Raw genomic sequence first — 12,500 nt, 5'->3', positions numbered from 1 at the left:
TGTGAGAATGCCTTCTTACAGGTGGCTGGCTGGAAGCGTGTCGTGGGAAGAGGACAACACCCTGATCATTACATTGGTGCCAACGCGAGGGTTGAAGAAAGGAGGCAGAAATGCGTTTAGGTAAGTACTTTTAAAAAATTAGTTATATGTTATTTTTTAGACACTTTCTTCTGAGGAAAATAGTTGAATTTACACCTTGTGCCAGTAATTTTACTAAGTAAATTTTTTTTAATTCTAGTCAGTACAATCCTATTTTTCATACAAGTCAATTTGATTTTATTGATCGGATCATGAAACCTAACCTAGCCTAATATAATTTTACTGATAGTCACAATGGCTAGGCTACAGTTTGGCTGGCCATATGGCCATGATATCCGTCACTCCGTGTGACAATTGAACATAGTCAGCTTGCTTGTCTCTGCATGCGGGAGACTCGAGGTGTGAAAATACTCTTACTTAAGAGTGCAGAGATGATTTGACCCGGGAACGATATGGCTCGTTTGTCAACTCCTCCTCCTCCTCCTCCTCCTCCTTCTCCTCCTCCTCCTCCTTCTCCTCCTCCTCCTCCTCCTTCTCCTCCTCCTCCTCCTCCTCCTCCTCCTCCAATCCTCCTCCTCCTCCTCCTCCGTAGGTTTGGTTACAGGGAATTTTTTTTTTCTCCGCTGCAGAGAATACATGTGATTGCTCCCCCTATTGTGATTACTGGCTTCTAGACATGAGTGTAGCTATTTTTTTCTTCGACATAATTACACATATGGTCACGAACATTTTCTTCTGAGGAAAATAATTCAATTTACACCTTGTGCCAGTAATTATCCTAAGTAATATTTTTTTAATTCTAGTCAGTACAATCCTATTTTTCATACAAGTCAATTTGATTTTATTGATTGGGTCATGAAACCTAACCTAGCCTAATATAATTTTACTGATAGTCACAATGGCTAGGCTACAGTTTGGCTGCCCATATGGCCATGATATCCGTCACTCTATCTATGTGACTGTTGTGACAATTGAACATAGTCAGCTTGCTTGTCTCTGCATGCGGGAGACTCGAGGTGTGAAAATACTGTTACTTACGAGTGCGGAGATGAGATGATTTGACCCGGGGACGATATGGCTCGTTTGTCTCCTCCTCCTCCTCCTCCTCCTCCTCCTCCTCCTCCTCCTCCTCCTCCTCCTCCTCCTCCATAGGTTTGGTTACAGGGAATTTTTTTTCTCCGCTGCAGAGAATACATGTGATTGTTCCCCCTATTGTGGGGAGATTACTGGCTTCTAGACATGAGTGTAGCTATTTTTTTCTTCAACATAAATACACATATGGACACGAACTATCACATGAACAAATTAACTACTTGCCTTTATCCATGCTTATTCGTGTATTGAATTTCAGATCGCTGCATCACTTACATTCACTGCACCAACCAACACACCTCTACGAGACATCCATCGGACTGTAACTGTAAGTAGATTTGTATTATTATTTTGGGCTAATCGCTCTTTAGTGTGAATGAGTTCCAAAGAGGCGTCGTGTGTCTTTTTTTATTTAAAGCCTTATTATTGAAGTGATTTTTTTTTTTTTTGTACAAAGTATGAAAGTGCATGAAATGAAAGGATGAATTCGTCTAAGGTAAACAAAACTAAACTAGACTAACCTAACCTAACCTGCGTTTAATAAACCATTACCTGCAATTTACGTTTACTTTCCAAAATAGTAATAAGAACGGGAAGAATTGAATGGAGTTTTGACCCGAGCTAGGATGTGTTGACCAGGGGGCATTTTGACCCGGGGCCGTTTTGGTCTCACCCGGGGATGTTTTGTCCTGGGGAAGTTATGACCCGGGGACGTTTTGACCACTCAGTTTGCGGAGTATACAAATTAATATTTAATTTTGTATTGCTATATTGGTCCCATGGTTGAAACTAAAGATTGATACCTTTTAAATTACAAAATTAATATTTAATTTGCTAATGCTATATAACTCCCATGGTCGAAACTAAAGATTTACCGGTTAGGTTAGTGTAGGTTAGTTAAGATTCGTTCGTTAGCATATTTACCTAGTAGCAAAGTATTTTTATGCTGAATTACTCTACTATGAACTCGACTCTTGTAGGTACCCCCACAAAATTTTCAAAAAACAAATAACCCTTGAATTATTGTTGCGTATGAAAGACAACTTTATTAGAAACAAAATGTTTTTTAAATTTTTGAAATAGCTTAAAAAATAAGGGAGATACGATTTTTTAAATTATTTTTTTAGCCCGCATTTTTTGCTAGACTTTACCATAACAAAGTGTTAGAATTAAGGGTGGTATTTTGTAAAGATTTCGGTGAAGAAATACACATTAACTCTAAACCACTGGCCCAATTTAATTAAAATTCGGAATACGTAGGTTTTATGGATTAACAAATCGCATGAGCATGTCAAAAACAATGTGAGACATCTCCATCATACCATATTTGCCTTTTCATGGCAGTCATGAAGCTGTCGATGGTGGGTCTCGCTAAACGCCGACCGAAGTCGACCAACGCTGGCCAAAAGCACACAATAACGGTTTTTGCTCAAATGCATAATTTATATATAAAAAATAGCATATGGTTGCATTATTTGACCTATTTTCTTTAAAATGTGTGATTTCCATGTAAAATGATCAGAGAAGTTTTGCTTTTATCCTCTGTAAAATTACCAACCGGCAACCAACGCCGACCAAACCCAAACAAAGACGGCTTTTGCATGACAAAAATGTAACTTCTCTAATGATTTTACATGGAAATCACACATTTTAAAAAAAATAGGTCAAATAATGCAATCATATGCTATTTTTTATATATAAATTATGCATTTGGGCAAAAGCCGTCATTGCATGGTTTTGGCTTTGGTCGACGTTGGTCGGCAGTTGGCGGTTGGTAATTTTGTAGAGGATAAAAACGTAACTTCTTTGATGATTTTACATGGAAGTCACACATTTTAAAGAAAATAGGTCAGACAATACAACCATATGCTAATTTTTATTTAAAATTATACATTTGAGCAAAAGCCAGCATTTTGGTTTGGTCTGCCTTGGTTGCCGGTTAGTAATTTTGCAGAGGATAAAAACGTAACTTCTCTTCGATCATTTTACATGGAAATCACACATTTTGAAGAAAATATGTCAAATAATGCAACCATGTGCTATTTTTTATATATAAATTATGCATTTGAGCAAAAACAGTCATTGTGTGGTTTTGGTCGTCAATGGTGATGGACGCATAAGATTCATGGGTGACATGCCTATATGTGATGACCCTAAGCTCAAACATTAAGTGATCAACGCTCTTAAGCTTCTCATATCCGGGAGAAAATAGGTTGATAAACACGTTTATGTATATTTAAATAATATTTAGTGATACCTTACCTTAATATTTTTACTCGGAAAACTATGTTGCCGAGTTTGATAACCAAATTTCCGTTCGAATCGCTGAAGACATTTTCTATTTAAAGAATTGGGCATATACTTGCAAAACAACAAGGTAATTTTAATATCTTGCGCATCCGCTGAACGCGGGAAGCATTCAAATTAACTAAACAGAAGCTGGTGGTCCGCAAGAAATGGCAACGTAAACATTACATGGTCGACAGTGGCACCGCGCGCGGATTCCGGGGTACCTAACTCTTGACTATGAACTCGACTCTCGACTATGAACTCGACTCTCGACTATGAACTCAACTCTACTATGAACTCGACTCTACTATGAACTCGACTCTCTACTATGAACTCGACTCTCTACTATGAACTCGACTCTCTACTATGAACTCGACTCTACTATAAACTCGACTCTCTACTATGAACTCGACACTCTACTATGAACTCGACACTCTACTATGAACTCGACTCTCTACTATGAACTCGACTCTCTACTATGACTTCGACTCTACTATGAACTCGACTCTCTGCTATGAACTCGACTCTCTACTATGAACTCGACTCTACTATGAACTTGACTCTCTACTATGAACTTGACTCTCTACTATGAACTTGACTCCACTATGAACTCGACTCTCTACTATGAACTCGACTCTACTGTGAACTCGACTCCGTACTATGAACTTGACCCTCTATTATCAACTCGACCCTCTACTATCAACTCGACCCTCTACTATCAACTCGACCCTCTACTATCAACTCGACCCTCTACTATCAACTCGACCCTCTACTATCAACTCGACCCTCTACTATCAACTCGACCCTCTGCTATCAACTCGACCCTCTGCTATCAACTCGACCCTCTGCTATCAACTCGACCCTCTGCTATCAACTCGACCCTCTGCTATCAACTCGACCCTCTGCTATCAACTCGACCCTCTGCTATCAACCCGACCCTCTGCTATCAACTCGACCCTCTGCTATCAACTCGACCCTCTGCTATCAACTCGACCGTCTGCTATCAACTCGACCGTCTGCTATCAACTCGACCCTCTGCTATCAACTCGACCCTCTGCTATCAACTCGACCCTCTGCTATCAACCCGACCCTCTGCTATCAACTCGACCCTTTGCTATCAACTCGACCCTCTGCTATCAACTCGACCCTCTGCTATCAACTCGACCCTGTACGATCAACTCGACCCTGTACTATCAACTCGACCCTGTACTATCAACTCGACCCTCTACTATCAACTCGACCCTCTACTATCAACTCGACCCTCTACTATCAACTTGATCCTCTACTATCAACTCGACCCTCTACTATCAACTTGATCCTCTACTATCAACTCGACCCTCTACTATCAACTTGACTCTATAAACTCCCCTCTACTATCGACTCAACCCTCTACTATCGACTCGACCCTCTACTATCGACTCGACCCTCTACTATCGACTTGACCCTCTATCAACTCGACTCTACTATCAACTCGACTCTACTATCAACTCGACTCTATCAACTCGATTCTACTATCAATTCGATTCTCTACTATCAACTCGACTCTACTATCAACTCGACCCTCTACCATCAACTGGAATTGCAATTCAGACTAGTACGATGACTCGACAGACTAGTACGATGACTCGACAGACTAGTACGATGACTCGACAGACTAGTACGATGACTCGACAGACTAGTACGATGACTGGACAGACTAGTACGATGACTCGACAGACTAGTACGATGACTCGACAGACTAGTACGATGACTCGACAGACTAGTACGATGACTCGACAGACTAGTACGATGACTCGACAGACTAGTACGATGACTAGACAGACTGCTACGATGACTGGACAGACTGCGACGATGACTCGACAGACTACTGCGATGACTCGACAGACTACTGCGATGACTCGACAGACTACTGCGATGACTCGACAGACTACTGCGATGACTCGACAGACTACTGCGATGACTCGACAGACTACTGCGATGACTCGACAGACAACTGCGATGACTCGACAGACAGCTACGATGACTCGACAGACCGCTACGACGACTCGACAGACCGCTACGACGACTCGACAGACCGCTACGACGACTCGACAGACTGCTACGACGACTCGACAGACTGCTACGATGACTCGACAGACTGCTACGACGACTCGACAGACTGCTACGACGACTCGACAGACTGCTACGACGACTCGACAGACTGCTACGATGACTCGACAGACTGCTACGAAGACTCGACAGACTGCTACGACGACTCGACAGACTGCTACGACGACTCGACAGACTGCTACGACGACTCGACAGACTGCTTCGATGACTCGACAGACTGCTACGATGACTCGACTGACTGCTACGATGACTCGACTGACTGCTACGATGACTCGACTGACTGCTACGATGACCTGACAGACTTCAAATATTTACATTCTAGTTATTGTATTGATATTCAAGGAAATATTTGATTTGATTTTTTATGAGTAATATATAATTCATTTTAACTAACGTCCGAAGGTGCTGAAATGAGTGATGGAACGTGACGAAGGATTTGAAATTGTAAGCAGGGAAGCGCGTTAGTTTTGGGCGGGAAATCGTAGGATGGAGACGGATAGGTAAGAATGGAGTTCATATATTATTTATTTGAAATTTCAATTTGAAATTTAAGATAAAATCAAATTAAACATTATATTGGTAGATGCAGATATTGAAGTGATTGAAATAATGATATATTCCAGTCAAACTCAGTGTTTAATTCAATGTGATTGTTGCAGTATGAAAACATGCTGTTAGTAAGTATATTGATGAATTTATAAACGAAAAAAAAAAATATTGCAAAATTGAGTTTTGTGAAAAATGTGGTCTACCAACTTTTCTGTGACGATGCCTTCTTACAGGTGGCTGGCTGGAAGTGTGTCGTGTGGGAAGAAGACAACACCCTGATCATTACATTGGTGCCAACGCGAGGGTTGAAGAAAGGAGGCAGAAATGCATTTAGGTAGGTACTGTTAAAAAATTAGTTAAATGTTATTTTTTAGACACTCTTCTGAGGAAAATAGTTGAATTTACACCTTGTGCCAGTAATTTTCCCAAGTAACATTTTTTTAATTCTAGTCAGTACAATCCTATTTTTCATACAAGTCAATTTGATTTTATGGATTGGATCATGAAACCTAACCTAGCCTAATATAATTTTACTGATAGTCACAATGGCTAGGCTAGAGTTTGGCTGCCCATATGGCCATGATATCCGTCACTCTGTGACAATTGAACATAGTCAGCTTGCTTGTCTCTGCATGCGGGAGACTCGAGGTGTGAAAATACTGTTACGTACGAGTGTGGAGATGATTTGACCCGGGGACGATATGGCTCGTTTGTCTCCTCCTCCTCCTCCTCCTCCTCCTCCTCCATAGGTTTGGTTACAGGGAATTTTTTTTTCTCCGCTGCAGAGAATACATGTGATTGTTCCCCCTATTGTGGGGAGATTACTGGCTTCTAGACATGTGAGTGTAGCTATTTTTTTCTTCGACATAAATACACATATGGACATGAACTATCACATGAACAAATTAACTACTTGCCTTTATCCATGCTTATTCGTGTATTGAATTTCAGATCGCTGCATCACTTACATCATTCACTGCACCAACCAACCCACCTCTACGAGACATCCATTGGACTGTAACTGTAAGTAGATTTGTATTATTATTTTGGGCTAATCGCTCTTTAGTGTGAATGAGTTCCAAAGAGGCGTCAAGTGTCTTTTTTTTTATTTAAAGCCTTATTATTGATTTTTTTTTTTGTACAAAGTAAGAAAGTGCATGAAATGAAAGGATGAATTCGTCTAAGGTAAACAAAACTAAACTAGACTAACCTGCGTTTAATAAATCATTACCTGCAATTTTCGTTTACTTTCCAAAATAGTAATAAGAACGGGAAGAATTGAATGGAGTTTTGACCCTAGCTAGGATGTGTTTAGGTACCCCTGAATCCTCGCGCGGCGCCACCGTCGACCATGTATGGTTTTGATGGCCATATGTTGCGGCCCACTAGCTTTTATTTAATTCAATTTGAATGCTTCCCGCGCTTAACGCATTCGAAAGATGTTCAAATTATCTTGTTGTTTTGCAAGTGTAAGGCTAATTCTTGAAATGGAAACAAAGTTTCAGCGATTTAAACGGAAATTTGGTTATCAAACTCAGCAACATAGTTTTCCGAGTAAAAATATTAAAGTAAGGAATCACTAAATATTAATTTTAAGTTACATAAACAAGTTTATCAACCTATTTTCTCCCGGACATGAGAAGCTTGATATCGTTTAGAACTTCATGTTTGAGCTTAGCGTCCCGGAATGTAGCCATATCACCCATGAATCTGATGTGTCCAGTTCACGTTCGATTTTGTTTACTTATTACCGTTGACCAAAATCACACAATGACGGTTTTTGCTCAAATGCATAATTTATATATAAAAATAGCATATGGTTGCACTATTTGACCTATCTTGTTTAAAATGTGTGATTTCCATGTAGAATGATCGAAGAGAAGTTACGTTTCTATCCTCGACAAAATTATGAACCGGCAACCAACGCCGTCATTGTTTGGGTTTCGTCAGCGTTGGTGACCGGCTGATAATATTTCAGAGGATAAAAACGTAACTTTTCTTTGATCATTTTACGTGGAAATAATCCATTTTAAAGAAAATAGGTCAAATAATGCAACCATGTGCTATTTTTTTATATATAAATTATGCATTTGAGCAGAATCCGTCATTGTGTGGTTTTGGTCGGCGTTGGTCGACTTCGGTCGGCGTTTAGCGAGACCCACCATTGACAGCTTCATGGTTGCCATGAAAAGGCAAATATGGTATGATGGAGATGTCTCGCATTGTTTATGACATGCTCATATGATTTGTTGATCCATAAAACCCAAGTATTCCGAATTTTAATAAAAATGGACCAGTGGTTTAGAGTTAAGGTGTATTTCTTTACCGAAATGTTTACAAATTACCACCCTTAATTCTAACACTGTTATGGTAACGTCTAGCCAAAAATGCGGGCTAAGAAAATAATTCAAAAAATTGTATCCCTTATTTTTCAAGCTATTTCAAAATTTTAAAAAGCATTTTGTTTCTGATAAAGTTGTCTTTCATATGCAACAATAATTTAATTTTTTATTTATTTTTTATTTTGTGGGGGTACCTAGAGAGGTTCATAGAGTCGAGTTCATAGTAGAGTCGAGTTCATAGTAGAGTCGAGTTCATAGTAGAGTCGAGTTCATAGTAGAGTGGAGTTCATAGTAGAGTGGAGTTCATAGTAGAGAGTGGAGTTCATAGTAGAGAGTGGAGTTCATAGTAGAGAGTGGAGTTCATAGTAGAGAGTGGAGTTCATAGTAGAGAGTGGAGTTCATAGTAGAGAGTGGAGTTCATAGTAGAGAGTGGAGTTCATAGTAGAGAGTGGAGTTCATAGTAGAGAGTGGAGTTCATAGTAGAGAGTGGAGTTCATAGTAGAGAGTGGAGTTCATAGTAGAGAGTGGAGTTCATAGTAGAGAGTGGAGTTCATAGTAGAGAGTGGAGTTCATAGTAGAGAGTGGAGTTCATAGTAGAGAGTGGAGTTCATAGTAGAGAGTGGAGTTCATAGTAGAGAGTGGAGTTCATAGTAGAGAGTGGAGTTCATAGTAGAGAGTGGAGTTCATAGTAGAGAGTGGAGTTCATAGTAGAGAGTGGAGTTCATAGTAGAGAGTGGAGTTCATAGTAGAGAGTGGAGTTCATAGTAGAGAGTGGAGTTCATAGTAGAGAGTGGAGTTCATAGTAGAGAGTGGAGTTCATAGTAGAGAGTGGAGTTCATAGTAGAGAGTGGAGTTCATAGTAGAGAGTGGAGTTCATAGGAGAGAGTGGAGTTCATAGTAGAGAGTGGAGTTCATAGTAGAGAGTGGAGTTCATAGTAGAGAGTGGAGTTCATAGTAGAGAGTGGAGTTCATAGTAGAGAGTGGAGTTCATAGTAGAGAGTGGAGTTCATAGTAGAGAGTGGAGTTCATAGTAGAGAGTGGAGTTCATAGTAGAGAGTGGAGTTCATAGTAGAGAGTGGAGTTCATAGTAGAGAGTGGAGTTCATAGTAGAGAGTGGAGTTCATAGTAGAGAGTGGAGTTCATAGTAGAGAGTGGAGTTCATAGTAGAGAGTGGAGTTCATAGTAGAGAGTGGAGTTCATAGTAGTGTCGAGTTCATAGTAGTGTCGAGTTCATAGTAGAGTGTCGAGTTCATAGTAGAGAGTCGAGTTCATAGTAGAGAGTCGAGTTCATAGTAGAGAGTCGAGTTCATAGTAGAGAGTCGAGTTCATAGTAGAGTTTATAGTAGAGAATGGAGTTCATAGTAGAGAGTCGAGTTCATAGTAGAGAGTCGAGTTCATAGTAGAGAGTCGAGTTCATAGTAGAGAGTCGAGTTCATAGTAGAGAGTCGAGTTCATAGTAGAGAGTCGAGTTCATAGTAGAGAGTCGAGTTCATAGTCGAGAGTCGAGTTCATAGTCGAGAGTCGAGTTCATAGTCGAGAGTCGAGTTCATAGTTGAGAGTTGAGTTCATAGTTGAGAGTCGAGTTCATAGTTCATGAACTTGACTCTATACTATGAACTCGACTCTCTACTATGAACTCGACTCTCTACTATGAACTCGACTCCCTACTATGAACTAGACTCCTTACTATGAACTTGACTCCTTACTATGAACTCGACTCTACTATGAACTCGACTCTACTATGAACTCGACTCTACTATGAACTCAACTCTACTATGAACTCGACTTTACTATGAACTCGATTCTACTATGAACTCGACTCTACTATGAACTGGACTCTACTATGAACTCGACTCTACTATGAACTCGACTACTATGAACTCGACTCTCTACTATGAACTCGACTGGGTACTATTGTTTTTATTTTTTTTTCTTGGTGGTGGTTCTCATAATTAGTAATATAGTTTGATTTTCTGGTTATCCCAAAATTAATGCCCTTTATATGTTGTTACTGATAAATTGAGGTATGCATAAAATGAGGCTAATTTTACACCCTGGTCTGCGGTCTGTGGCTCTGTGCGTCTGGTATTGTGCAGAGCATGGAGTTGTGTTCACTCTTTACTAGGGCCTAGGGTTACAGAAGACCTAAGATCCTTAGTTTTGTTATTTGTTTGTTTATTGACTAATGTGATATATTGAAATTTTGCACACATTTTCAAAATAGGTTAATAGCTACTCACGCCTGTCCCGACTTGCCTCTTATTCTAATATTGAATTACAGATCTGCACCATCGTGCCGGTTATTAGCCCCCTTCCTGTAGAATTTCATCGCCCCGTCATTCGCCCCCACTTGTAGGATTTGACCATTACACCAACCAATGTAAGTAGATGCTTAAATTTTGGGGCTAAGAAGCCTTGTCAGTAGCGAACGAGTGAGTGAGGGAGTGAGTGAAGGTATTTTGTGTGTTTTTTCATATTTTCTTAAGCCTTATCATCAAGTGTTTTTTTTTTTTTTCTTTAAGTATGAAAGTGCATGATGTAGTAAAATTTGCCCTGCTGTTGGTCTTTGTGGGAATGACAAAATGAATTTTCCCTTGATTCCCTCCAGTTCTCTTTTTATTAGTTGTGGTTGGGTGGTCTTTTGAAGTTTGACTTTTTTTGTTTAGCTTTGTTTTAACTGTTTTAATTTTCTTTGTTTTAACTTTGTTTTAACTTGCTTTGTTTTTTTACTTTCTTTGTTTTAACTTTCTTTGTTTTAACTTTGTTTTAACTTGTTATAACTTTGTTTTAACTTTATTGTTTTAACCTTTTTTTTAACTTTGTTTTAACTTTATTTTAACTTTTTGTCTTAACTTTTTGTTTTAACTTTTTTAGCTTTTTGTTTTAACTTTTTTTGTTTTTACTTTTTTTTTTTAGATTTTTTGTTAACTTTTTCCGTCTTAACGTTTTTTGTTTTAACTGTTTTTTGTTTTAATTTTTTTGGTTTAACTTTTTTTGTGTATTTTTCTTAACTATTTTTGGTTGAATTTTTTAGATTTAACTTTTGTTTTAACGATTTTGTTTTAACCGTTTTGTTTTAACTTTTTTAACTTGTGTTTTAACTTTTTAACTGACATTTTAATATTTTTATTTTTACTTTTTTTACTTGCTTTTTTAAGTGATTTGTTAACTTTTTGTTTCGAACAGACAAAACAGTTACTGATTTGTGTTTAACTGTTTTGTCTCTAACTGTTTTTGTTTTAATTTTTTTTGCTTTAACTTTTTAACTTTTTTAACATTTGTTTTAACTTTTTTGTTTTAGTTTAATTTTTTTTTCAACTTTTTTGTTTTAATTTTTTTCTTTGTTTTAACTTTCTTTGTTTTAACTTTATTTTAACGTTCTTTGTTTCAACTTTGTTTTAACTTTGTTTTAACTTTTACTTTCTTTAAACTTGCTTTGTTTTAACTTTGTTTTTTTACTTTCTTTGTCTTAACTGTTATAAAAGTTTGTTTTAACTTTGTTTTAATTTTGTTTTAACTTTTTGTTTTAACTTTTTGTTTTAACTTTTTGTTTTAACTTTGTTTTAACTTTCTGTTTTAACTTTTCTTTTAACTTTTGTTTTAACTGTTTTGTGTTAACTTTTGTTTTAATATTTTTTTAACTTTTTGTTTTAACTTTTTTTGTTAACTTTTTCCGTCTTAAGGTTTTTAACTTTTTTTGTTGAACTGTTTTTGTTTTAACTTTTTTGGTCTAACTTTTTTTTTAACTTTTTTTAACTTTTTTTTTGTTAACTTTTTCCGTCTTAAGGTTTTTAACTTTTTTTGTTGAACTGTTTTTGTTTTAACTTGTTTGGTCTAACTTTTTTTTTTTTAACTTTTTTTTTTACTTTGGTTTGACTTTCTTTGGTTTAACTTTTTTTTTTACTTTGGTTTGACTTTTTTTGGTTTGACTTTTTTTTGGTTTAACTTTTTTTGGTTTAACTTTTTTTGGATTAACCTTTTTGGTTTGACTTTTTTTGGTTTAACTTTTTTTGGTGTTACTTCTTTTGGTTTAACTTTGTTTTATCTTTTTCTGTTTTAACTTTTTTTGTATCTTCTCGT

At 37.6% G+C, this 12,500-nt stretch overlaps 1 protein-coding gene across 3 annotated transcripts in view; it reads left to right on the top strand.

Moving 5' to 3' along the window:
- The window catches only part of LOC143031062 (uncharacterized), a 24,881-nt gene that overhangs the window by 525 nt on the left and 11,856 nt on the right, over positions 1 to 12,500 (top strand). Inside the window, exons 1-3 of one of the 3 annotated variants that reach the window (XM_076194439.1) lie at positions 5,927 to 6,029; positions 6,312 to 6,412; positions 7,030 to 7,101. In XM_076194439.1, the coding sequence (XP_076050554.1) occupies positions 6,403 to 6,412; positions 7,030 to 7,101 (82 nt within the window). In that variant the 5' untranslated portion in view covers positions 5,927 to 6,029; positions 6,312 to 6,402. Of the gene's footprint in view, positions 1 to 5,926; positions 6,030 to 6,184; positions 6,207 to 6,311; positions 6,413 to 7,029; positions 7,102 to 12,500 lie in introns of those variants that run through there. The other 2 variants (XM_076194441.1, XM_076194440.1) reach the window with 2 other exon arrangements.

This window comes from Oratosquilla oratoria, chromosome 12 (assembly GCF_046742065.1).
Source record: "Oratosquilla oratoria isolate Oo_2021 chromosome 12, ASM4674206v1, whole genome shotgun sequence".
Classification (NCBI taxonomy): domain Eukaryota; kingdom Metazoa; phylum Arthropoda; class Malacostraca; order Stomatopoda; family Squillidae; genus Oratosquilla; species Oratosquilla oratoria.
The sequence above is the reverse complement of the archived record's forward strand: the minus strand, read 5'-3'. Positions and strand labels throughout refer to the sequence as shown.